General features: G+C 44.9%; 1 protein-coding gene across 1 annotated transcript; it reads left to right on the forward strand.

Moving 5' to 3' along the window:
* The first annotated feature begins 4,098 nt into the window (after window positions 1–4,098).
* LOC141155246 (class I histocompatibility antigen, F10 alpha chain-like) lies at window positions 4,099–24,498 on the forward strand. Its single transcript, XM_073642047.1, has 5 exons — window positions 4,099–4,732; window positions 15,514–15,783; window positions 17,063–17,152; window positions 23,688–23,725; window positions 23,838–24,498. Exons 1-5 carry the CDS (start codon window positions 4,474–4,476, stop codon window positions 24,015–24,017), a joined length of 837 nt encoding a protein of 278 aa, XP_073498148.1. The 5' UTR covers window positions 4,099–4,473; the 3' UTR covers window positions 24,018–24,498.
* Window positions 24,499–27,960: the final 3,462 nt, after the last annotated feature.

Genomic DNA, 27,960 nt, shown 5'->3' on the forward strand with positions numbered 1-27,960 from the left:
CACTTGTCACAGAAGCGCTGCGCTGTGTCCGGAGCAGGGAAGTTCGCATCGCTTCTGTGACAATATATGAAAAGCCGGCAATTCAGCAGCGGCATAAGCCGGCACCCGACAATTTAGAATATAAAGAATAGAGCTTCACACATAGATTAGATAGATAGAAACATGTCAGTCACATATATATGAAGTACAGTGACAGTATTGCTTACTGTACTTGTCATTTAGTGTAAAGGATTTATTAAAACAAATAATAGTGTTTTCATGCACCGTCTCTTTAAAAAAGCCGGCCGGCAATTCAGCAGCGGTACCCGACAATTTATAACAGACAGAATAGAGCTTCACACATAGATTAGATAGATAGAAACATGTCAGTCACATATATATGAAGTACAGTGATAGTGTTGGTTACTGTACTTGTCATTTAGTATTAAAATAAAGGATTTATTATTAAAAAAATTGGCGTGGGGTTCCCAGTAATTTTAGGCTCTAGCGGAGGTTAAGCAGACGGCTGGGGCAGATGTTTGAAGCCTGGGAAGGGGGTAATACCCACGGAGCTTCCCAGGCTACTAATATCAGCCCCCAGCTGAATATCTAGCCTTTACTAGCTGTTAAAATGGGGGCCCCAAAAAAAAAATGATGTGGGGTCCCCCCTATTTTAATAGCTAGCAAAGGCTAGGCAGACAGCTGGGGGCTGATATTAATAGCCCAGGAAGGGAGCCATGAATATTGGCCCCCTCCCAGGCTAGAAACACCAGCCGTCAGCCGCCCCAGAAATGGCGCATTCATAGGATGCGCCAATTCTGGCACTTAGCCTCGCTCTTCCACGCTGCCCTGGTGCGGTGACAGTGGGGTAATAGGGTTGGGGTTGATGTCAGCTTATAATGCCAGCTGACATCAAGCCCAGGTTAGTAATGGAGAGGCGTCTATAAGACACCCCCATTACTAACCCCATAGTCAAAGTTAAAAAAAACACAAACACCCAGAATAAAGTCCTTTAATTGAAATAAACACACAATTCTTTATTGTTCTAAATTAAACCATACTTACCATCACGCCCATTCCAGCTGAAGCCAACGATCTCCTGCAATAAAAGAAAAATAATAAACCAACCTCATCCTTACCTCTCCATAGTTCCCAGGACAGCTTCAGCTCTGCTACATCGAGATGACAGGCTGGACCGCAGCAGAACGCCGCCATCCAGCCTGTCATCCCGCAGACACTGAGAAGCGCAGGCTTGCTTGCGCTCCTCAGTGTCTCGCTGTGACGGCATCCAGATGAGCCGACAATGAACTCAGCTCACCTCCTGGACGTCCGTCACTGACAGCGTGGGAAACTTCTACTGCGCATGCGGGGAGCAGGAGAATTTTCCCACGCTGTCAGTGACGTGCATGAGGTGAGCCGAGTTCAATGGACATGATCTCGGCTCATCTGGATGCCGTCACAGTCAGACACTGAGGAGCACAAGCATGCCTGCGCTTCTCAATGTCTGCCGCATGGCAAGCTGAACGGCAGCGTTCTGCTGCGGTGCAGCTTGTCATGTGAATGTAGCAGAGCTGGACCGGTCCTGGGAACCATGGAAAGGTAAGGATGAGGTTGGTTTATTATTTTACTTTTATTGCAGGAGATCGTTGGCTTCAGCTGGAATGGGCGTGATGGTAAGTATGGTTTAATTTAGAACATTAAAAAATTGTGTCTTTATTTCAATTAAAGGACTTTATTCTGGGTGTTTGTGTTTTTTTTAATTACTTTACTAGAAATTCATGGTGGTCATGTCTAATATTGGCGTGACCCCATGAATTTCGGGCTTAGGGCCAGCTGATAATACCAAGCTGGCCCTAACCCCTTTATTACCCAGTGAGCCACCGCACCTGGGCCCTGGATGAGTTGGGTACAGCGCCAGAAGATGGCGCTTCTATGAATGCGCCATTTTCCGGGGTGGCTGCGGACTGCAATTTGCAGCGGGGGGGGCCCAGAAAGCTTGGGTCTCCCTGCGCTGCAGATTCCAGCCCCCATCTGCCTAGTTGTACCTGGCTGGACACAAAAATAGGGCGAAGCCCCACGTCTTTTTTTTTTAATTATTTCATGAAATAATTAAAAAAAAAAGGGCTTCCCTATATTGTTGTGTCCGGCCAGGTACAAATAGGCAGCTGGTGGTTGGGGGCAGCCCGTTCCTGCCTGCTGTACCTGGCTGGACACAAAAATATGGCGAAGCCCACGTCAACATTTTTGGGAAAAATTAATTACAAAATTAATAATAATTTAGGGACTGCATCTTTATTAACCCCTCAATTGTCATTTAGTGTTAAAATAAAGGATTTTTTAAAAAGAAAATTGGCGTGGGATCCACCATCATTATAGTCTCTAGCGGAGGTTAAGCAGACGGCTGGGGCAGATGTTTGAAGTCTGGGAAGGGGGTAATACCCACGGAGCTTCCCAGGCTACTAATATCAGCCCCCAGCTGAATACCTAGCCTTTACTAGCTATTAGAATGGGGGACCCCCCCAAAAAATGACGTGGGGTCCCCCCTATTTTAATATGTTTATGAGTGACAGTTTTCCTGCTATATACCTGCATGTCATAAGAATTTAAATTAAAAAAGGACCATGTTAAATTCAAATCTGTTTTTTTTAAATTTTTACCGGTGTTTGGTATGCGTTGGAAAAGGGGTAGTCTTATACGGTGAATATATCCTAAACTCTATATTTTAACAGGAAAGTAGGGGGGTCGTCTTATACACCAGGTCGTCTTATACGCCGGAATATACGGTACTCGTTTTGCATGCGGGTGGGAATGACTTGGGCTCCAGGACATCTAGAGACTTGATCCATGACGTCAAGTTTGACTGCCTGAGGCTTTTGGAAACCTATCCGAGATTAGTGCTCGTATGGTCGGACATCGTTGCACGCCTGGCATGGCGACACCCCAGGTCAGTCGAAAGGATAAATAAAGCTCGGAGCAAGGTGAATAGGGAGGTTTCCCGATTCATTGCTCGGCATGGGGGGGTTGTGGTTCGTCATCGGGATCTGGAAGTTCCGTCTAGGGAATTTCTGCGGTCTGATGGGGTCCATTTGAATGATATTGGCATAGATATGTGGGCATTAGCATTGATGGAGGGAGTTGAAAAGACACTTTTGGTATGGCGGGACTCTCAGGCATAAGGTGTCATGACTGCTCGCTATGGCAGAAAAGGAGGGGGGTTTTGAAGGTGGTTGCTTACATCGAAGGAGGACGGGGGAGCCTACTGCAGGGATGGGTGACTCCCATTGGTGTTAAGCGGGTGTTAAAATTTAAAACGGGTCCCTACTGAGCGAGGTCTCAGCGGGACATTTCTGGATGGGCAACAGTCAGCTGGGTCCCCCTGGGCCGGTTGCGGTGCGGCTAGGGGTGACATGGTGGAGCTGTTTGTTGCAGTTTTTCAAAATGTATGGGCAACAGTCAGCTGGGTCCCTCTGGGCTGGTTGTGGTGCGGCCGGGGGTGGCATGGTGGAGCTGTTTGTTGCAGTTTTTCTCCAAAAATGGTGGAGCCTTCATTTCCCCTCCTCCTTTTTCTGAGTTAATTTAATGTTAATTAATGTTATTTATGTTTATATGCTGTTATATAATAAATGAGGCTGCTGTGGCCCTTATATCCAATGTCACAGTGTGGTGGTTTTTATTTATAGTAAGTGGGGGGGTTTCAGTGGGCTGCGTATAGTAGGCCGTATAGTCATACATTCCGAAGTCAGGTTCCTTTCATTATCAGTAACTTTGTGCAGTAGCATTAAACAGCTGAGGGAGGCACATTTCCCCTAGCAGCTAGAAGGAGTTGGCTACATAAAGGCAACATGTAAACCAGCTCTGGAGGTCTAGAGAAGTCCTATTCCAACCACACAGGAACACGGGGTACTGCACTGTAGTGGAGGAGATAGAAAGTGGAAAGTCAACTGAACATCATTATGCTATTTGCAACACAACTTAAATATAAGCCTTTGCCTAACGGCGCAGTCAGATGGCCATATACTGTAATTTGGCCGAAGATCACAACCCAATGCTCGGACTGGCCGTTGGCTCTCCTGACCTGAGCTGTCATGCTTGGGTCAGGAGAGCCGATGGCCAGTCCGAGCGTTGTGATGCGATCCTCGACCGAGTTATACAGTCATCTGACTGTGCCCAAATGCAGAAGAAATGTTTAGGAAACTTTACGCCAATTACCAATTGTTGAAGCCCTATTTGAAGAATTCTAGTAAATAGTAAAGACGTATATAAAACGGATCCTGGTCTCACTGGTTTGTCGCAGATATTTAAGGTCTCCATACCATCATATCACTTATGGCCCAAGAAGGTGTGATCAGTAAACCGCACACACACTCAGAAGTACCATAACAGGGTGTTTAGGGACCTCAAAGCAAACCTTGCCTCCATGGGTCTCATACAAATGCCTTATATATGTGCTGTATGTAACATGTGCCGTGTGCAGGTTTCCATGTCTACCAGGTGATGTACGGCTGTGAGCTGAGAGATGACGGCTCCATCACAGGATACTATCAGGATGGATATGACGGGAAAGAGTTGCTGGCTCTGGACACACAGACCAGCACATTTGTTGCCACCATGGCGCAGGCGCAGATCACCACACAGAGATGGAACAGTCTGGATGTACATAAGGGAGAGAGATACAATCTTTTTCTGGAGAATTACTGTATCACATTGCTGAAGAAACATGTGGAGGATGGGAGAGAAGATCTGGAGAGGAGAGGTGAGCGCTCAGCACTGCAGATGTGCCATCTGCTTCTGACACATGTCCATAGGCAAGAGGGTAACGGGAGATCTATCACTCTCCCAGCGATCACCTCGTGGTGCAGTTTGTTCAAAAACATGAGTTAAACACAAAATCTTTCTACTAGTTTTTATTTCCAGCATTGGGAACATTGCACACTGTTTTCTAATTCAAAACATGAAGAGAAATTTATATAATTTTTAACTACTTTACAGAAAATATCAAAAAATGAACATTGGGCTCTTCTAAAAAAAATAGCAGTGTCTGCATTTGTCTTTACAAACTCACAATATGTCTTTTTTTTTAGTATTTAGCATTCCTGTGAATCACTAATCTAATATTTAGGTGTTACCCACAGTTTTTTAGAACTGCTTCACATCTACGTTGCATAGAGTTAACCAACTTCTGGCACCTGTCATCTGTTAGTGCAGCCCAGGATGCTTTGACTACATCCCACAATTTTTTGCCATTTGTTGGCTTTGCCTCAGAAACAGCATTTTTATGTCACCCCACAAGTGTTCTTGTAGCACCCTGAGGATTCGGCTGCTACAGGGGTATTGCACCTCAACCCAGAGGTGTGATATTCCACTCCCGGGTAAGGATGGAGTGTGGAACTGAGCTCAGTTAGCTGCATGCACTACACACATCCCATTTCCGAGGAACAGACCGATGGTACTCCCACTAGAGAAATGTGCAGGTACGACAGTGTCTGTTCCTGGCTGGAGTGGGAGGGGGGTGGAACATCCCAGTAGTGTAGGGGCAGATAGGGGGAGCAGTCTGGGTAAAGTTAGGAGCTCATTGGGTGCTGGTCACCTGAGCTCACACATAGAGGGAGTATATAAGGTGGGCACCATCTTAGATCAGGGTCTTTGTAGAGGAAGAGAGCAGAGGAGAAGAGCAGCTCCAAGGCCAAGAGAGAGAGAGAGGAGAAAGAAAGATCCAGAGGGGGAGACAGAAGGAACTCCAAGAGCCCAAATTAGACCAGAGGGTGAAGAGTTGGCAACAGGGTACCGGATCCCAAGCTGGCAGAGGCTACAGCACACCTTAGCCAGGAACCGGAGGTCGTGGGCAGGATCTGCCACGATCACCCACTAAATCCACCCGGAAGGCAGACCAGGAATAGGGTCAGGGAACCCAGAGACAAGGGTTTACCACCAAAAGGCCCGAGGGAGCCAGACATAGGTGGATCCCTGGTGGGGAAGGCCAGAGAAGAGGACAGGACAGAAAGGGAGCTCAGGACCACGCTCCAGAATCACCTGGGGGTTGGCCGAGTCCGGGACCTGGTGGACGCAGCGCGGTTCGGGTGGTCACTTAAGGCCGGAGTGACCAGAACAACTGCAGTAAGTAAACAAACCCTGAACTGCACAGCCCGACTCTGAGTCTCATTTCCATCCCTGCTGCACCACCACAACCTCCATCCTCTGCAACTGACCCCCTGAGGCTATACCCCTCCCGTTGGGGGTTATACTACCTGAGCTGCACATACATCACCAGCCTCAGCGGACCCTGCTGCAGCGGCGGCCGTACTGACCGCAAATCAACGGGTGGCGTAGTCGACACAAAAGAACATCTAGTAACATCATAAGGACTGCCACACACTGAGCTTGACACCCTGGGCACGGACCGGGTCACAGCCACTCGGAGACTACAACCCCCATCTGATCCGGCTCCGGGTATCCCCAACAACACTGGCCCAGGGGGCGCGTCAACTTTGGCGTAGTCGGCAGGATAACGTGCCCGCAACAACCGGGTACTGCGTGCCTGAAGAAAAGTTCACCGTTACCTTAAAAAGAAGTCTCCCGCCGGTTCCGGAGGGTCCCCGCCATCAGGCCCCATCACAGGTCGTTTCCCGCCGGTTGTCCGCCATTTGCAGCTTTTTCCCGCCATCCATGGAGTTTCCCGCCACTGGGAGACGATTCCCGCCATTTCCGAAGATTTCCCGCCTTGGAAGAGCGAACGCCATTATGGGCGTGCCAGAGGGTGGCAAGAGGTCACCTCCCATCGTGGGCCAGGTCGAAGAATGGCGCCAAAAGCGGAAACCGCGCCCACCAACAGAGACTGTGATGCTGGAAGTGTCCATCAGCGTAAGAGAACTGCCCCTGGAACTGACAATCACAAAGTTGCCCCGGGACCACCCTCAATGTGGGCGGAGACAGAACAAGAGAACAAAGATGGGTGTCGCCTGGAGCAGTCTGGAGAGAGCGCACCCGGAGACAAAACGTCTGGAAGAGAGTCCAGAGAGAGCGTACCCGGAGATGGAGGGAGAGACAGGCAGCACCGACCCAGTGGTCAGGAGCCTGCTGCAAGCAACAACCCCACTAGGCTTAGTGGAGATCCTGGCACAGCTCCCCCGAGACCGGGAGTGTGCACAGACCGCGCTGGAGGGCCTCGCACGGAGGATGGCCCGGGTACAGCGAGAGACGTTGGCGGAGTGGAGCCGAGAGATGGCCCAGCAGACCGAAACCCGACAGCGGAGCACGCCACCCGAGACGAGGAGACAGACCGCCTCTGAGGATGGCGCAGGAGGAATGAAGGCAGGAGACGGCGCCGAGAAGGGAGCTGAACGGACGGAGGCAGGTAAAGGGGACGTCTCTACCCCGAGCCGGGAAACCGCGTGCCTGCCCCAGCTCCCCGTCGCAGAGCCCGAAGTTCCCCCTGCCGTGCCCGCGCTGCATCGTCACCGCCGCCGACTAGGCCTCAGCCGGAAACCGCGGCCGCGACCCCTGTGACGTCACACGCCTCGACCTCGAGCGTGGCCAAGCAGGAAATACCACCGGCCTGGTCGCAAGGCCTAGTACCCCCGGGCGCCGCAATACCAACAGCGCCCCCTACCTCCGCGGAGCCACCGGCCTGGTCGCAGGGCCGAATAACCCAGGGCGCCGCCGTTCTTACGGTGCCCTTTGCCTTTAGGGTGCCCCAAGCCTGGTCACAAGGCCTGGTCAACCCGGGCGCCGCTACCATCAACGCGCCCTCAACATCTAGAGTGCCGCACCTGGGTGAAGATCTATTCGCCCAGCATACGTGCCCGGATGGGCAGCCCTTTGTATGGCCCCAGGAGTACATTCAGCTGGAACTCCAGAGAGCAAGGCCCATGTGCGAGCCCCTGATTCCGGCTCCGAAGCCCGTAAAGAGGACCTCGCCCCCACTGGAGGAGATCCAGTTCGAGTGGGACCCCACCGGAGAAGACCTCATGGGGTTCACTCAGGAGACTCGGGCGGCCGCAGCAGAGCGTGCAGAGTGCTGCCGGCAGCAGCTCGAGGTCTTCGAGAGGGAGCGGAGAGAGAGGCGGGTCCGGGAACAGCAAATGCAGATAAGGAGCGCGGAGCAGAAGAGCCGGACCAGGAGGAATCCCCGTGCAGCACATGGTCCCCCTTCCACCGGGACTGTGATAAAATTCAACATGCAGCACGGATGGGGCTTTATCAGAGACCATCATACCCCCGGCGACGTCTTTGTGACCCGCAGAGACGTAGAAAGCCATCTGCCGGAGGGACACAGAGGTCGTGACCTGTACGTAGGGGACGAGGTCACCTTCACCCGGCACAAGTGTGCCAAAGGACCCTACGCCCTCCATGTGCATCGCCTGACGGAGGAGGAGCTGCGGTGTGAGGAGGAGCAAGAGGACCCGGACGGGTCTGAAACTGAAACCAACCAACAAGAAAGAGCAGGAGGACGCCGTCGTTGAAGTACGGTAGAGAGAGACTGTACATAGTTACCCATCAGGGTATAAGAACTGTTCTAGTTAAAATATAGTCCCCGTTGGGACCAGCCAAGAGTGAACTGTTAACCCCGTGTGTCCCTATTCCCACTGACCGAGGACTGAGAGCGGTCAATCCTCCCTAATACCTGGCCGAGGACTGAGAGCGGCCATATCCCCTTGTATATAGTTGCGCTTCCTAAAGCGCCCCCTACCGGTTTTATAAGAAACTGTTTTCTTCCAAGAGAGACTGTCGCACTTTACCCGGTCACAAGTTGCACCGTGACCGGAGGAACCAGAAACAAGAATGTTTATATGAAAAGTTTATTGCTGCTGATGATGTTTTATATGTTTTATATGTTTATGTTTTATGAAAAAAAATGTATGTTTGTGGATGTTTATATCTTACAGCCCGAGGACGTGCTGTGATTTACCAGGGGGGAATGTAGCACCCTGAGGATTCGGCTGCTACAGGGGTATTGCACCTCAACCCAGAGGTGTGATATTCCACTCCCGGGTAAGGATGGATTGTGGAACTGAGCTCAGTTAGCTGCATGCACTACACACATCCCATTTCCGAGGAACAGACCGATGGTACTCCCACTAGAGAAATGTGCAGGTACGACAGTGTCTGTTCCTGGCTGGAGTGGGAGGGGGGTGGAACATCCCAGTAGTGTAGGGGCAGATAGGGGGAGCAGTCTGGGTAAAGTTAGGAGCTCATTGGGTGCTGGTCACCTGAGCTCACACATAGAGGGAGTATATAAGGTGGGCACCATCTTAGATCAGGGTCTTTGTAGAGGAAGAGAGCAGAGGAGAAGAGCAGCTCCAAGGCCAAGAGAGAGAGAGAGGAGAAAGAAAGATCCAGAGGGGGAGACAGAAGGAACTCCAAGAGCCCAAATTAGACCAGAGGGTGAAGAGTTGGCAACAGGGTACCGGATCCCAAGCTGGCAGAGGCTACAGCACACCTTAGCCAGGAACCAGAGGTCATGGGCAGGATCTGCCACGTTCACCCACTAAATCCACCCGGAAGGCAGACCAGGAATAGGGTCAGGGAACCCAGAGACAAGGGTTTACCACCAAGAGGCCCGAGGGAGCCGGACATAGGTGGATCCCTGGTGGGGAAGGCCAGAGAAGAGGACAGGACAGAAAGGGAGCTCAGGACCACGCTCCAGAATCACCTGGGGGTTGGCCGAGTCCGGGACCTGGTGGACGCAGCGCGGCTCGGGTGGTCACTTAATGCCGGAGTGACCAGAACAACTGCAGTAAGTAAACAAACCCTGAACTGCACAGCCCGACTCTGAGTCTCATTTCCATCCCTGCTGCACCACCACAACCCCCATCCTCTGCAACTGACCCCCTGAGGCTATACCCCTCCCGTTGGGGGTTATACTACCTGAGCTGCACATACATCACCAGCCTCAGCGGACCCTGCTGCAGCGGCGGCCGTACTGACCGCAAATCAACGGGTGGCGTAGTCGACACAAAAGAACATCTAGTAACATCATAAGGACTGCCACACACTGAGCTTGACACCCTGGGCACGGACCGGGTCACAGCCACTCGGAGACTACAACCCCCATCTGATCCGGCTCCGGGTATCCCCAACAACACTGGCCCAGGGGGCGCGTCATTCTATTGGATTAAGGTCCGGGGATTGGGCTGGTCACTCCATAACCTCAATTTTTTTGGGACTGGAACAAAGATTTTGCTTGTTTACTGGTGTGTTTAGGGTCGTTGTCTTGTTGAAACACCCATTTCAAGGGCATATCCTCTTCACTGTAAGGCAACATGACTTCTTCAAGTATTTTAATATACAGTACAGACCAAAAGTTTGGACACACCTTCTCATCCCATCACAATGACTTGACTCAGTGTGAATGCCTGTATATTCACTGATCTATATGTTTAGGGTTCTCATTACTGGGGTGTCCCACGCCTGCTCCATACACGTGCATCCACTGTACATGTATGACAGATATCAGAAAGGGGATAGATGCAGCTTTGGACACATGGGAGCAGTGTACAAATGGGATGTGTGTGCACGTGTGTTTGTATATTACCACAATACTGTGACAGCGATCAGTGTCATTGATGTAGAGAGGATTTTAGAGATCTTCACAGTTTACATCATTAATGTACAGTAGTGTTAAAAATGGGAATTGGATGTTTCGCCCCCAGCAGTTCGCCCCCAGCAATTCGCCCCCGGGTACATTTCGCCCCCGCACATTTCGTCCCCAGCATTTGGCCCACAAGATGTTTTGCTCCCGCACATTTCACCCCCGCACATATCGCCCCCCGTTCGCCCCCGGATGTTTCGCCCCGAGCAGTTCGCCCCCGGATGTTTCGTGTAGGGTGAGGCCTACTGATTCCAACTATGCCTCACTTGTTTAGTTGCAGTCTGATTCTCTGCTCAGCTTCAAAGTAGAAGTCCTGCCTTTGAGATACAGTGGTCTGCCATATTCATAAGCAGAGTGGTAACCTTGTCCACCAACCATGATTTGCAGGTATCCAGCCATTGTCAATCACAGCCAGAGGACAAGGTAGTCGCATCAAACCCGCATCACTAGATATCAATTTTAGTGTAGAATTTTCTGCTATAAAATAGCTGCAGATTGTCTGCTGCAACTACTTAGTGCATGTGAATGTACCTTAAGGATTCATTAACATGTTTCCTAACCTCTGTGGATTATCCACAACTGTAGATATACAGCTATTCTAGTGTAGATAATTCTACACCAAAATCTCCATTTAGCTCTATGGATTTAGGTGCAGGTTTTAGTGCAGAATTTTAGCCCCTTGTCTGAATGGCTAGAATCTTCGAAACGTCCGGGGGCGAAACGTGCGGGTGCGAAATGGGCGGGGGCAAATCTTACTGGGGGCAAAATGATAGGGGCGAAATGTGCGGGGGGCGAAATGTACCTGGGGGCGAACTGATGGGGGCGAACTGCTGGGGGTGAACTGCTGGGGGCGAAACTTCCTATAACCGTTAAAAATAATAGCAGTCCAATATGACTAACCAGATTAATCACTGTTTTTGGTATAGATTATATTAGCACATGTCAAACATTTCATCAGTTGGTGCAGTAGATTCTAAGAAAACCACCAGACTCCGCATTCATGATCTTCAGGTTTTTGAGTCTATGTATTTGAATAATTAATTGTACGGGGTGTGTTCAAATTAATAGCAGTGTGGAGGTCAATCAGTGAGGTCAATCATTCTGTGAAGAAACAGGTGTGAATCAGGGGGCCCTTATTTAAGGGTGAAGCCAGCACATGTTGTACACGCATTTCTCCTTGAAAGCCTGAGAAATATGGTTTGTTTGAGACATTGTTCAGAAGAACAGCGTACTTTGATTAAAAAGTTGATTGGAGAAGGTAAAACTTATAGAGAAGGGCAGACAATCATCGGCTGTTCAGCTATACTGATCTCCAGTGCTTTAAAATGGAAAGCAAAACCAGAGAGAGGTGGAAGAAAACGGAAGACTACCATTTGAATGGATGGAAGAATAGCTTGATTGGCAAAGGGTCAGCCAATGATCAGCTCCAGGATGATCACAGACAGTCTCCAGTTACCTGTGAGGACTGTGACAGTTAGAAGATGCCTGTGTGAAGCTAATCTCTTAGCAAGAAGTCCCCGCAAAGTTCCACTGATAAAAAAAGACATCTACTGAGGCAAACACAATTTGAGAAAGAACACATCAACTGGCCTAAAGAGAAATGGAGAAACATTTTGTGGACTGATGAAAGTAAAATTGTTCTTTTTGGGTCCAAGGGCTTCATCAGACGACCCCCAAACTCTGCATTCAGCCACAGTACACCCTGAAGACAGTGAAGCATGGTGGTGAAGCATCATGATATGGGCATGTTTCTCTTACTATGCTGCCGGACCTATTTACCACATACCAGGGATCATGGACCAGTTTGCATACAGTACAGACCAAAAGTTTGGACACACCTTCTCATTTAAAGATTTTTCTGTATTTTCATGACTATGAAAATTGTACATTCACAATGAAGGCATCAAAACTATGAATTAACACATGTGGAATTATATATTTAACAAAAAAAGTGTGAAACAACTGAAAATATGTCTTATATTCTAGGTTCTTCAAAGTCGCCATCTTTTGCTTTGATGACTGCTTTGCACACTCTTGGCATTCTCTTGATGAGCTTCAAGAAGTAGTCACTGGAAATGGTCTTCACTTCACAGGTGTGCCCTGACAGGTTTAATAAGTGGGATTTCTTGCCTTATAAATGGGGTTGGGACCATCAGTTGTGTTGTGCAGAAGTCTGGTGGATAGTCCTACTGATAGTCCAGCTGATAGTCCTACTGAATAGACTGTTAGAATTTGTATTATGGCAAGAAAAAAGCAGCTAAGTAAAGAAAAACGAGTGGCCATCATTACTTTAAGTAATGAAGGTCAGTCAGTGCGAATAATTGGGAAAACTTTGAAAATGTCCCCAAGTGCAGTTGCAAAAACCATCAAGCGCTACAAAGAAACTGGCTCACATGAGGACCACCCTAGGAAAGGAAGACCAAGAGTCACCCCTGCTTCTGAGGATGAGTTTATCCGAGTCACCAGCCTCAGAAATCGCAGGTTAACAGCAGCTAAGATTAGAGACCAGGTCAATGCCACACAGAGTTCTAGCAGCAGACACATCTCTTCAACAACTGTTAAGAGGAGACTTTGTGCAGCAGGCCTTCATGGTAAAATAGCTGTTAGGAAACCACTGCTAAGGACAGGCAACAAGCAGAAGAGACTTGTTTGGGCTAAAGAACACAAGGAATGGACATTAGACCAGTGGAAATCTGTGCTTTGGTCTGATGAGTCCAAATTTGAGATCTTTGGTTCCAACCACCGTGTCTTTGTGCGACGCAGAAAAGGTGAACGGATGGACTCTACATGCCTGGTTCCCACCGTGAAGCATGGTGGAGGAGGTGTGATGGTGTGGGGGTGCTTTGCTGGTGACACTGTTGGGGATATATTCAAAATTGAAGGCATACTGAACCAGCATGGCTACCACAGCATCTTGCAGCGGCATGCTATTCCATCCGGTTTGCATTTAGCTGGATCATCATTTATTTTTCAACAGGACAATGATCCCAAACACACCTCCAGGCTGTGTAAGGGCTATTTGACCAAGAAGGAGAGTGATGGGGTGCTACACCAGATGACCTGGCCTCCACAGTCACCAGACCTGAACCCAATCGAGATGGTTTGGGGTCAGCTGGACCGCAGAGTGAAGGCAAAAGGGCCAACAAGTGCTAAGCATCTCTGGGAACTCCTTCAAGCTTGTTGGAAGACCATTTCCGGTGACTACCTCTTGAAGCTCATCAAGAGAATGCCAAGAGTGTGCAAAGCAGTCATCAAGGCAAAAGGTGGCTACTTTGAAGAACCTAGAATATAAGACATATTTTCAGTTGTTTCACACTTTTTTGTAAAGTATATAATTACACATGTGTTAATTCATAGTTTTGATGCCTTCAGTGTGAATGTACAATTTACATAGTCATGAAAATACAGAAAAATCTTTAAATGAGAAGGTGTGTCCAAACTTTTGGTCTGTACTGTATGCAAACTGGTCCATGATCCCTGGTATGCGGTAAATAGGTCCGGCAGCATAGTAAGAGAAACATGCCCATATCATGATGCTTCACCACCAAGCTTCACTGTCTTCAGGGTGTACTGTGGCTGAATGCAGAGTTTGGGGGTCGTCTGATGAACTGTCTGCAGCCCTTGGACCCAAAAAGAACAATTTTACTTTCATCAGTCCACAAAATGTTTATCCATTTCTCTTTAGGCCAGCTGATGTGTTCTTTGGCAAATTGTGTTTGCTTCAGTGCATGTCTTTTTTTTAACAGTGGAACTTTGCGAGGACTTTTTGCTAAGAGATTAGCTTCACACAGGCGTCTTCTAACTGTCACAATCCTCACAGGTAGGAGCTGATCATTGGCTAAGCCTTTGCCATTCTGGCTATTCTTCCACCCATTCAAATGGTAGTCTTCCGTTTTCTACCACGTCTCTCTGGTTTTGCTTTCCATTATAAAGTATTGGAGATCATATTAGCTGAACAGCCGATCATTGTCTGCACTTCTTTATAAGTTTTACCCTCTCCAATCAACTTTATAATCAAAGTACGCTGTTCTTCTGAACAATGTCTCAAACAAACCATATTTTTCAGGCTTTCAAGGAGAAATGCGTGTACAACATGTGCTGGCTTCACCCTTAAATAAGGGCCCCCTGATTCACACCTGTTTCTTCACAGAATGATTGACCTCACTGATTGACCTTCACACTACTGTTAATTTGAACTCACCCAGTACAATTAATTATTCAAATACACAGACTCAAAAACCTGCAGATCATGAATGCGGAGTCTGGTGGTTTTCTTAGAATCTACTGCACCAACTGATAAAATTGTTTGACATTTGGTGATATAATCTATACCAAAAACAGTGATTAATCTGGTTAGTCATATTGGACTGCTATTATTTTTAACACTACTGTACATTAACGATGTAAACTGTGAAGATCTCCAAAATCCTCCCTACATCAATGACACTGATCACTGTCACAGTATTGTGGTGATATACAAACACACGTGCACACACATCCCATTTGTACACTGCTCCCATGAGTCCAAAGCTGCATCTATCCCCTTTCTGATATCTGTCATACATGTACAGTGGATGCACGTGTATGGAGCAGGCGTGGGACACCCCACTAATGAGAACCCTCCACATATATATCAGTGAATAGACAGGCGTTCACACTGAGTCAAGTCATTGTGATGGGATGTTAGTTAGAAATAGACCATCATGTCTGCAGATTGTGGGCAGGACTGGGCAAATGTGCAGCTTCATGTGCTCGTCTAGCTCACACACGTGCAATATCAGACTGGTGCACGCTGCGGTATTGTGCGCACAGACTGGAAATCCGCTCATGTGAACGTAGCTTTCTAAAAAAGTACAGGGGGCTCTGCTGATTGTACAGACCACCAAAGAGGAGGACAGGTCAGATCTGTGCTGCACGGACTCCATTTCTCTCTTCTTCCCTCTCAGTTCGGCCCCAGGTGAAGGTGTCAGGTCAGGAGAAAGGAGACACCATGAAGCTTCACTGCCAGGTGTACGGATTTCACCCCCGAGCTGTGGATGTGAAGTGGATGAACGGGGAGGACGAGGTTCACTTATATGAGACCACACGCGTCCTCCCCAATCCTGACGGCACCTATCAGATCAGGGTCAGCGCGGAAGTGACCCCCAAAGAGGGCGACAAACACTCCTGTAAGGTGGATCACAGCAGCCTGGAGGAGCCACTCCTTGTACAATGGGGTGAGTAGTGTCCGTACAGGGCAGATAACTCATCAACATAGGCTGACGTTTCCAATTTTAGGAGGATTGACTGATGACACTAGACTTATGTCATCACTATAGAGGAGAATGATGTGAGTGATACATGAGATAGAGATGTAGATGTACATGTATGTAATACTATACACTATACATACATCATCACCACAGAGGAGACTAATATGAGAGACACATAAGATAGAGAGGTAGATGTACCTGTATGTAATACTATATACTACACATACATCATCACCACAGAGGAGACTAATGTGAGTGACACATGAGATAGAGATGTACATGTATGTAATACTATACACTACACATACGTCATCACCACAGAGGAGACTAATGTGAGTGACACATGAGATAGAGATGTACATGTATGTAATACTATATACTACACATACATCATCACCACAGAGGAGACTAATGTGAGTGACACATAAGATAGAGATGTAGATGTACATGTATGTAATACTATACACTACACATACGTCATCACCACAGAGAAGACTAATGTGAGTGACACATAAGATAGAGATGTAGATGTATATGTATGTAATACTATACACTACACATACGTCATCACCACAGAGGAGACTGATGTGAGTGACACATAAGATAGAGATGTAGATGTATATGCATGTAATACTATACACTACACATACTTCATCACAGAGGAGACTAATGTGAGTGACACATAAGATAGAGAGGTACATGTACATGTATGTAATACTATATACTACACATACATCATCACCACAGAGGAGACTAATGTGAGTGACACATGAGATAGAGATGTACATGTATGTAATACTATATACTACACATACATCATCACCACAGAGGAGACTAATGTGAGTGACACATAAGATAGAGATGTAGATGTATGTAATACTATACACTACACATACATCATCACCACAGAGGAGACTAATGTGAGTGACACATGAGATAGAGATGTACATGTATGTAATACTATATACTACACATACATCATCACCACAGGGGAGACTAATGTGAATGATACATAAGATAGAGATGTAGCTGTAAATGTATGTAATACTATACACTACACATACGTCATCACCACAGAGGAGACTGATGTGAGTGACACATGAGATAGAGATGTAGATGTACATGTATGTAATACTATATACACTACACATACGTCATCACCACAGAGGAGACTGATGTGAGTGATACATGATGCTCTCAGTATAATCTGTAGCTTTTATTTGCCTTTCTGTTTTCTACGCAGAACCACAAACCTCCACTGTCTGGGTCATAGCTGTGGCCATCATTGTGGGGGTCGTCATTCTCGGCATTGTTGGATTTCTCCTATATAAATGTAAGTTTTGTGTTCCGCATATATTTATGTATATATCATATTATTATTAACCCATGAATGTGCTAATAAAAGGTTCATTTCATCGGATGTGTTGCCTCATGCTCCATATTTGTCGCTGACTGTTGGATCCAATCCTCAAAAGTGTCAGCTCCTCTTTCACTTTGCCAGTGCTCCTGCATTTCCTTTAGTTAAACATATATATATATGTACATTTGTATATTACAAAATGACCTCTGATAATAGCGTCAGGCTGCATTCAATTGCGTATTTGCTCTGTTTAGCATATACACCATAAAAGCTCCCAACAAACACACTGAAAGTGTTCATAGGGGTCCATTAGTTACTCAAACGCAAAAAGAGGGTCCTTATGGCCACTGTCTGGCAGTATACATATAGCGCAGAAAGAAGAGTATTGAATAGTGTCATAGACAATGCCACTCCATTCATCAGTGCGCAGTATAAAACGTGATGGGCAATGGATACCACTGTATGGCATTGCCCACAAGTACGGTATATATACTGTATATATACAGTACAGACCAAAAGTTTGGACACACCTTCTCATTTAAAGATTTTTCTGTATTTTGATGACTATGAAAATTGTACATTCACACTGAAGGCATCAAAACCATGAATTAACACATGTGGAATTATATACTTAACAAAAAAGTGTGAAACAACTGAAAATATGTCTTATATTCTAGGTTCTTCAAAGTAGCCACCTTTTCCTTTGATGACTGCTTTGCACACTCTTGGCATTCTCTTGATGAGCTTCAAGAGGTAGTCACCGGAAATGGTCTTCCAACAATCTTGAAGGAGTTCCCAGAGATGCTTAGCACTTGTTGGCCCTTTTGCCTTCACTCTGCGGTCCAGCTCACCCCAAACCATCTCGATTGGGTTCAGGTCTGGTGACTGTGGAGGCCAGGTCATCTGGCGTAGCACCCCATCACTCTCCTTCTTGGTCAAATAGCCCTTACACAGCCTGGAGGTGTGTTTGGGGTCATTGTCCTGTTGAAAAATAAATGATGGTCCAACTAAACGCAAACCGGATGGAATAGCATGCCGCTGCGAGATGCTGTGGTAGCCATGCTGGTTCAGTATGCCTTCAATTTTGAATAAATCCCCAACAGTGTCACCAGCAAAGCACCCCCACACCATCACACCTCCTCCTCCATGCATCACGGTGGGACCCAGGCATGTAGAGTCCATCCGTTCGCCTTTTTTGCGTCGCACAAAGACACGGTGGTCGGATCCAAAGATCTCAAATTTGGACACATCAGACCAAAGCACAGATTTCCACTGGTCTAATGTCCATTCCTTGTGTTCTTTAGCCCAAACAAGTCTCTTCTGCTTGTTGCCCGTCCTTAGCAGTGGTTTCCTAGCAGCTATTTTACCATGAAGGCCTGCTGCACAAAGTCTCCTCTTAACAGTTGTTGTAGAGATGTGTCTGCTGCTAGAACTCTGTGTGACATTGACCTGGTCTCTAATCTGAGCTGCTGTTAACCTGCGATTTCTGAGGCTGATGATTCGGATAAACTTATCCTCAGAAGTAGAGGTGACTCTTGGTCTTCCTTTCCTGGGGTGGTCCTCATGTGAGCCAGTTTCTTTGTAGCGCTTGATGGTTTTTGCAACTGCACTTGGGGACACTTTCAAACTTTTCCCAATTTCTCGCACTGACTGACCTTCATTTCTTAAAGTAATGATGGCCACTCGTTTTTCTTTACTTAGCTGCTTTTTTCTTGCCATAATACAAATTCTAACAGTCTCTTCAGTAGGACTATCAGCTGTGTATTCACCAGACTTCTGCACAACACAACTGATGGTCCCAACCCCATTTATAAGGCAAGAAATCCCACTTATTAAACCTGACAGGGCACACCTGTGAAGTGAAAACCATTTCCGGTGACTACCTCTTGACGCTCATCAAGAGAATGCCAAGAGTGTGCAAAGCAGTCATCAAAGCAAAAGGTGGCTACTTTGAAGAACCTAGAATATAAGACATATTTTCAGTTGTTTCACACTTTTTTGTTAAGTATATAATTCCACATGTGTTAATTCATAGTTTTGATGCCTTCAGTGTGAATGTACAATTTTCATAGTCATGAAAATACAGAAAAATCTTTAAATGAGAAGGTGTGTCCAAACTTTTGGTCTGTACTGTATATGTACTGGTGTACATGACGCGCCCCCTGGGCCAGTGCTGTTTGGGGATTACCCGGAGCCGGATCTGATGGGGGTTGTAGTCTCCGAGTGGCGGCGACCCGGTCCGTACCCAGGGTGTCAAACTCAGTGTGTGGCAGTCCTACAGATGTTATTAGAGTTCTTTGTGTCGACTACGCCACCCGTTGATTTGCGGTCAAAAGGCCGCCGCTGCAGCAGGGTCCGCTGAGGCTGTTGGTATGTGTGCAGCTTTGGTAGTATAACCCCCAACGGGAGGGGTATAGCCTCAGGGGGTCAGCCGTGGAGGATGGTGGTTGTGAAGGTGCAGCAAGGAGACTCAGAGGTATAAAATGCAGTTCCAGGGTTTTACTTACTGGTGTTGCTCGGGTCACTGTGTACAGCAGTGAACACCCGAGCCGTGCTGCGTCCACCAGGTCCTGACTCGGTCAACTCCCGGGCAATTCTTGAGTATGGTCCTGAGCTCCTTTCTGACTCTCCCTTCTTCTGGCCGTTCCCACCAGGGATCCACTTTTGGCCGGCTCCCTCGGGTCTCTTGGTGGTCAAGCCTCCTCTGGGCTCCCTGACCCTATGCTTGGTATGCCTTTCTAGTGGATTTGGTGAGGGTCGTGGCAGATCCTGCCCACGACCTCCGGTTCCTGGCTAAGGTGTGCTGTAGCCTCTGCCAGCTTGGGATCCGGTACCCTTTTGCCGACCCTTCACCCTTTTGTCCTTATTCTGGGATCTTGGGGTCCCCTCTGCGCCTCTGGGTCTCTCTTCCTTCTCCTCTGCTCTGCTTCTCAGGCTCTCAGACAGACTGTCTGACTGGCTGACTGACTGACGTCTCACAGACTGACCCTGATCTAAGATGGTTCCCACCTTATATACTCCCTCTATGTGTGAGCTCAGGTGACCAGCACCCAATGAGCTCCTAGCTTTACCCAGGCTGCTCCCCCTATCTGCCCCTACACTACTGGGATGTTCCACCCCCCTCCCACTCCAGCCAGGAACAGACACTGTCGTACCTGCACATTTCTCTAGTGGGAGTACCATCGGTCTGTTCCCCGGAAATGGGATGTGTGCAGTGCATGCAGCTAACTGAGCTCAGTTCCACACTCCATCCTTACCCGGGAGTGGAATACCACACCTCTGGCTTGAGGTGTAATACCCCTGTAGCAGCCGAGTCCTCAGGGTGCTACATACACATTAAACAGAAGCCATAAATATCATCTTACAAAGGCAATTGACCCCTATGAGTAAATAGCTGCCCAGCTACAGTATGTAGCACTAACTGAATAATTAAGGGGAAGGTGCCATGTATCAGTGCAGAGCCGACTGTCAGTGCTGTGAGCGGTGACTGTAATTGCTCCGGGTTCCCGGCTCCCATATGACTAAAATCTGGCGGCTCCCGGGAGAAATAAAGTTCATGTTCTCCCGAGTGCTGCAGTTTAAATATTACGGCACGGCCGAGCCAAGCACATTCACATATAGGGTTAATCTAAATATCTGAAACACCCAATAGTTGTGCATCATAATTAATACTCAACAACAATTAAATTCAAATTAGATGCACCTGGACTGAACAGTATAGGGATGCAATCGCTAATTAACATCAGACAGCAAAAGAAAAGAACAACGAAAAAAAATCCCAAAAGTCAGAGGAAAAGTATAAAACCTCATCTTTATTGAAACTAGTAATAAGAGTTCACATAGTGCAATAGAGCAAGTAGTAACGTAGCGTTCAAGTAGAAAACAAGGGACGTACTGCACATCCAGGGACAGTGAATACATTTAAACATCTATCAGATATCTAACCCAAATGTGGGACTTACTATAGAGTGAGCCAGCTACACATTCCCCACACATTGGTGAGGGTTCATACAATATATCAAATGCCAATAGGTACCCAATAACAATGTTGTAAACTCTCAAATTCATATGAATTACCTACTGGAGTCAAGAGATGTGGTCACACTCTCCCTGGGTGGGCGCATGTCCACCCCTACGCGCGTTTCACATATAAGGTTAATCTGCAGGTTTATAGCATTAGAGGACCTAACAGGTTAACGTTAATGTAAATAAATACTATCTCACTACCAGGTAAACTAAGCAGAAGACCACTGGCACAGCCCATCCCTGTGCAGCTCATCGGACAGGTAGCAGCTGACAGTCACAGCTCGCCATCAGCACACTGATTTCATCCACATAACCGACTAAGTACAGCCAGGTCGACACCCTAGTCACATATACAGTGCCATCCCTTATGTTATACAATGTCCTCCCTTATTATTATATACAGTGTTTTTAATTAAAACTTCAGAAAGTGTTGTCCCTTATTATATATTATATCCATTCCTTACTATGAACAGTGTCATCACTTATGATTATGTACAACTTTGTCTCTTATTATGTATAATGTCCTCTTTTGTATATTCAATATAATCATATATCACATATATTGTGTTACTTGGTATAATATGCAGTGTCCTCCCTTATTACTGCATACAGTGTCATTCCAATTTACATACAGTAAAAACATGTTGAGTGTATGTGGCAAATCACCATAAAAGCACAGCCGGATGCATTACATTGTGGTTATTTGTGGAAATAAAAGCTGCTTGAACAATGTAATGATTGTAATGGCCTTTGCTTCTCTTTACGTGGATTTCTGCTAAACAGATCGAGACTGAGACTGAAATTCAGCCCTGGCATTAGAAGGTCCACAAGGCCCATGCTGCCCCCCTTACTTTCGCCAGATGGGGGTCTCTATTACAAATATTGAAAATCAGGATTTACTGTAAAATAAATTTCACCGCTGTATAAAATTAAATAATACTGCAACGCTCTGACTATACAATACCAGCACATAGTGACAGAATAATGGCATCATATTTACTCTTTAAGAGACAGTCCACTCCTTAAGATTTGGCAAGCTGCATGACTTGCCAAAGTTTTACTAACAATGTGTGTTTAATATATTTGTTATGTATATATTTTTGGGATTATTGGAGATTTTCCGGGTATCCTGCGCTGCAGGTATAAATCCAATCGATGAGTCAGATAAAACATGTACAACATTGCGGTTTTAATCTCTATGCATTTTGATGAAACCCAACTTCTTCTCCAGGAGAACCATGAAGATATCACAATTCACAATTTTCAAACTCTAAATGTATTTTCAATTTTGAAGTTATGTTGAGGGTATGTGGAAACTATGTTTTTTTTTCAGGCAGATTCCATCTGGAACCCGTCTGAAAAAGTGGCACAAACCTGCTGCAAAAAAATGAACATTATGCTCTCTTATCCACTTAGTCGAGTACGACTCTCGGTCAGTCTATCGATCATCGCAGTTCTATCCTGCGATGCTTCTTTTAGTTCGCCAATGGTCATTCCCATGTCGCTCTTTATGGTGTTGATCAAGCGATTTCTTATTGCCTACACCTGTTACTTGCCACAGGTGAGTTTGAACGAGCATCACATGCTTGAAACAAAGTTGTTTACCCACAAATTTGGAAAGGTGCAAACAATTTTGTCTGGCCCATGTTTGGGATTTTGTGTGAAATTATTTCCAATTTGCCTTTTTTCTCTGTTTTTTTTTGTGGCCAATACACACAAAGGAAATAAACCTGTGTATAACAAAACATGTGGAATTGCTATCATTTTCTGGGAGAAATATTTCATTTTCTGGAACAATTTCAAGGGCGCCAACACTTTCGGCCATGACTGTATATTGGAAAACCCACAAAAATGATGCAATTTGAAAAACTGCACCCGTCAAAATATTCAATACTGCTGTCAAGAAGTTTAACCCTTCAGGTGCTTTACAGGAAGTAACGCAAAGTGGAATGAAAAAATGAAAAATTATTATTTTTTTTTTACTACAATATTGTTTTAGCCCCAAATTTGTCATTTTCACAGTACCAGGGGAAAATGGACCCCACCATTTACGCAAATACTTTCAAGTGCAGCAATACCCCCAATATGTGCGGAAACTGCCAAAAAAGTTTTTTAAAAAAAGGGGGTGTGGCTCATAGGGTTCTATGGGGGCGTGTCTTTGGACTGCTCTGCATAATTACCTTTTGAGCACCGCCCCTTTGGAAAAGACCAGAAAAATGAGCAAATTGGGTGCACTGAATGAAAAGGCTCAGATCGATGGAACCGTAGGGAGAATTTAAAAAAAGAAAAAAATGGAATATTCAGAGGAGCAACGGGAATAAAATAAGAGCACAAACTGGACAGACCCTTATTAAATAAGAATTTATTTAGGTGCAATCTATAAGTGCATGGGCAGAACTGAGATAAGAAATAATTTGGGTTTATTTATTGTAATTCTGCCATTTTCTGCTGTTATTTTTCATTATAAACTTCTTTTTCTCAGCTTCAGACCTGTCCTGTGACTCTGAGACCTGCGAGACTGTAAGTGAATATCTGGATCTTGATAATAAAGGCTCTGTAATAAAATATTATCGGCCATAGGCTTTTATAGGAACGGTATATATAACTCTGTTTTCTATCATTTTATCTCTAGGTGGAGATAAGGGATTCTGAGACGTTCATTCACAAAAATTCTATACTTAGAAATATTGTAAGGGAATGGTTTACAGGGAAGGTTCAATCACTGCGACCTTCTGATCACCGATCACCATCATCGATGCAGGGGAGGTCACATTATTATTCAGTATTACTGATACAGCATCTGTTACTTTAAATTGTCTTTAACCAGTTCAATACCGCCTCCAGTTTTTCCCCGGTTATGATCAGGAACATTTTCATATTTTTTTCCTACCTGCGGTTTCAAGAGCTCTCAATTTTTTTCTTGATTTGGACTTTCAAATCATTTTTTGTTTGTCTATTTTTCACTTTTTTAATTTTTTTTCAACCACAAAGGGCTAAAATATATTTTATATTGTGTTTCCCTTTTCTGTAGCAATTATTTTATGTATTGGAAACATGTTTTTTCCTATGGAGGAGAGGCTAGAAACAGCAATTTGGACTGAAGGTGCCTTATTTTTTTTATTTATTTTGTTTTTATTTAGTTTTTCTTATTTATTAGGGCTATAAAAGGTCATAAAATATTTTTGGGTGGGCATTAGTGTTCAGCGAACGTGCTCGGATAAGGTGTTATCCAAACACGCTCGAGTCCTAACCACATCAATCTCCCCCCTGATTGATTGGATTGTGGTTGGTGTTTCGCCGCATGTCGCAGCCCAGTATCCAGCGTGCGCTTTCCCTCTTTCTTCTGCTTTCATTGGCTGCAAGCGCGCGCTGGATACTGGGCTGTGACATGCAGCGAAACACCATCGACAACCCAATCAATCAAGGGGGGTGCGTGCAACTGGGTCACGCTTGGGTGATGCAAAGAAGTCCGGAAGTTGACGTGACATCAGTGGCGGCTGCACCGGGGTCAAGTGATGCAGACTGAGCAAGCAGCAATAGCGCCGCTCACAGGCAACATAAGGTATTTACAAAAATACTTATTTAATAAGGTTTAAATCAATGGGCGAATTATACATTGTAGTGGAGCACTTCTTCAATGTTGTGGAGAAGTTTGAAGCAGCTAATAAAAGAAAAAAAATGAAGGAAGATTTTTTGGGCAATTATGTTTTATTTATTCTTGTTTTTTACTAGTAAACTGCAATGTGTTACTGATGCATCTATCTGCTATAGTAGTACTAATAGGTACAGTTTCTATTGGCACAGTATATATGTATTATTAATATTCCATTTAAGTGTTTATTTTGTTACCTGCGATGTAGATACACAGTATTAATATATGGGGCAATGAATATCACCTCTGTAATGCAAGGTCTGCTCTGTCATAAGCTATTCTTCAAATAAAGCTTTTATTCATAGGAAACCAAATCTGTCAGAGTTTCTATATTGACATATAATAAGCTCAACACAGTTAACTCACATTAGAGCACATTACAATTATGAGGGTAAGCTCAAGTACGAACAATATTAGACATTGCACGTAACAAACTAAAACAATAGGAGTGAGGTCCTTGCCCACAAGAGCTTACAATCTATAAGAAGTAACATGTATTGTAACACTGGACACTCCCTCGGAGCAGATTCTGACATCTTCTGTAACCGCTGACGCATTTCAGGTTCACATGTAATTATTAACACAGTAAATACTTTTTACTTTGCATTTGAGTTTCTTATAAACTTCTGGTCTAACAAACACAAAACCCAGCAAAGTTAACGGAAAACAGTTTACTTCTTGTAGGGACGTTTCATATTTTGATGTTTGATTGCTTAGAAAATAAAAAAATAAAAAAAATCACTGTGCGAGTCAAAGCAGAAAAACTGTTTCATCAGTTTATAATTAAAAATATAAAAAAATTGATCAAAAAGTGATCAGAAATAATCCCTTTAGGCGGCATATTTCTAAGTGTTATAATTATTATACCATGTTCTTGGTGCTATTACATTGAAATTAGATTTTTTATTCTCTTGTTGAAGAAACACCATCACTTTTTCTAACATTTGTCATTTTTTGCTTGTATGTTAGATAGAAGAGGGGTGAATCTTTCACAGACGATCGTTTTTCATCTACGTGTTATATCCATGGGTTTCACTGATAGAACACGGACCCATTATAGTCTATGTCACGTGTCCGTTTTATTATCAGCGTCACGGATGAAAAGTAAGAATACAACTCTATGGGTCTGTGAACATCACAGACAGCACGTGGATGGCATCAGCGTACAGTCTGTGGTCCGTCTATGATTAACATTGCAAGGATAGGAGAAGCTTTGTAATGTATTTATTTTTTCTCTCATACGTGAAAAACACTGTTGGTAATAACGGACACACGGACCGTACACTGAGGACACACTGACCAAAACACTGGTGACACTAGGACCAATTTTTGGTGTACATGACAAATCACTGACGTCTGAATGAGGCCTAAACCAAAGTCTTTCATAAACATACAAACTTATTACTTAGTAAATATTTTCTTATGAATAGAACATGGATATGAGCAAATGACAGCTCACTCCACCGGCCAGCAGTTTCTCCATGTGTGGGATCGAACCTTTGAGCCTGTGTTTTGTGGTCAGCTTCTCTGTCCGCCAAGTCACAGCAGACACACCTTTTTTAGGTTTAGGTTCTGTTATTTTGGCTGCAGTCTGTTTAGCATAACACAGATGTTTTAATTTGCCCTATCGCCTTTTAGGTGCGGCTTTATATCCTTTCCCCTGCTGGTATTTCCTGCTGGTGATAGTCTCATTTGGATGTTCAGTCATTCTGTTGACATTTAAAGCCAGTCAGTGAAATTCCAGCTAGGGTTTATCTCTTTCCAGTTTGTTTCTTTACTTTGCACCTATCTTATGTTTCTTTTTGGGAAGTAGGTGGCATATTATGTAACTGTGTGTACTTCATACTTAACTTTGTATTTAGTGGTTTATTTTACTCACTCTGGGATCTTTACTTTTTTCAGCATACAAGTGCTTCTCGCTAAATTAGAATATCATCAAAATAATTTATTTCAGTTCTTCAATACAAAAAGTGAAACTCATATATATATAGAGTCATTACACACAGAGGGATCTATTATATAGAGTCATTACACACAGAGGGATCTATTATATAGAGTCATTACACACAGAGGGATCTATTATATAGAGTCATTACACAGAGGGATCTATTATATAGAGTCATTACACACAGAGGGATCTATTATATAGAGTCATTACACACAGAGGGATCTATTATATAGAGTCATTACACGCAGAGGGATCTATTATATAGAGTCATTACATGCAGAGGGATCTATTATATAGAGTCATTACACACAGAGGGATCTATTATATAGAGTCATTACACACAGAGTGATCTATTATATAGAGTCATTACACACAGAGGGATCTATTATATAGAGTCATTACACACAGAGGGATCTATTATATAGAGTCATTACACACAGAGGGATCTATTATATAGAGTCATTACACACAGAGGGATCTATTATATAGAGTCATTACACAGAGGGATCTATTATATAGAGTCATTACACACAGAGGGATCTATTATATAGAGTCATTACACGCAGAGGGATCTATTATATAGAGTCATTACACACAGAGGGATCTATTATATAGAGTCATTACACGCAGAGGGATCTATTATATAGAGTCATTACACACAGAGGGATCTATTATATAGAGTCATTACACACAGAGGGATCTATTATATAGAGTCATTACACACAGAGGGATCTATTATATAGTCATTACACACAGAGGGATCTATTATATAGAGTCATTACACACAGAGTGATCTATTATATAGAGTCATTACACACAGAGGGATCTATTATATAGAGTCATTGCACACAGAGTGATCTATTTCAAGTGTTTATTTCTGTTAATGTTGATGATTATGGCTTACAGCCAATGAAAATACAAAAGTCATTATCTCAGTAAATTAGAATACTTTATAACAACTGCTTGAAATATGTTTTTAAAATCTGAAATGTTGTCCTACTGAAATGTCTGGTCAGTAAATGCCCTCAATACTTCGTCGGCCTCCTTGTGCATCAATTACTGCATCAATGCGGCAATGTGCCACGGAGGCGATCAGCCTGTGGCCTGGAGGGATCAGCCTGTGGCCCTGCTGAGGTGTTTTTGGAAGCCCAGGTG

The sequence above is a fragment of the Phyllobates terribilis genome, unplaced genomic scaffold (genome assembly GCF_046119375.1).
Source record: "Phyllobates terribilis strain yellow unplaced genomic scaffold, ASM4611937v1 Scaffold_7__3_contigs__length_470593459, whole genome shotgun sequence".
NCBI classification, from domain to species: domain Eukaryota; kingdom Metazoa; phylum Chordata; class Amphibia; order Anura; family Dendrobatidae; genus Phyllobates; species Phyllobates terribilis.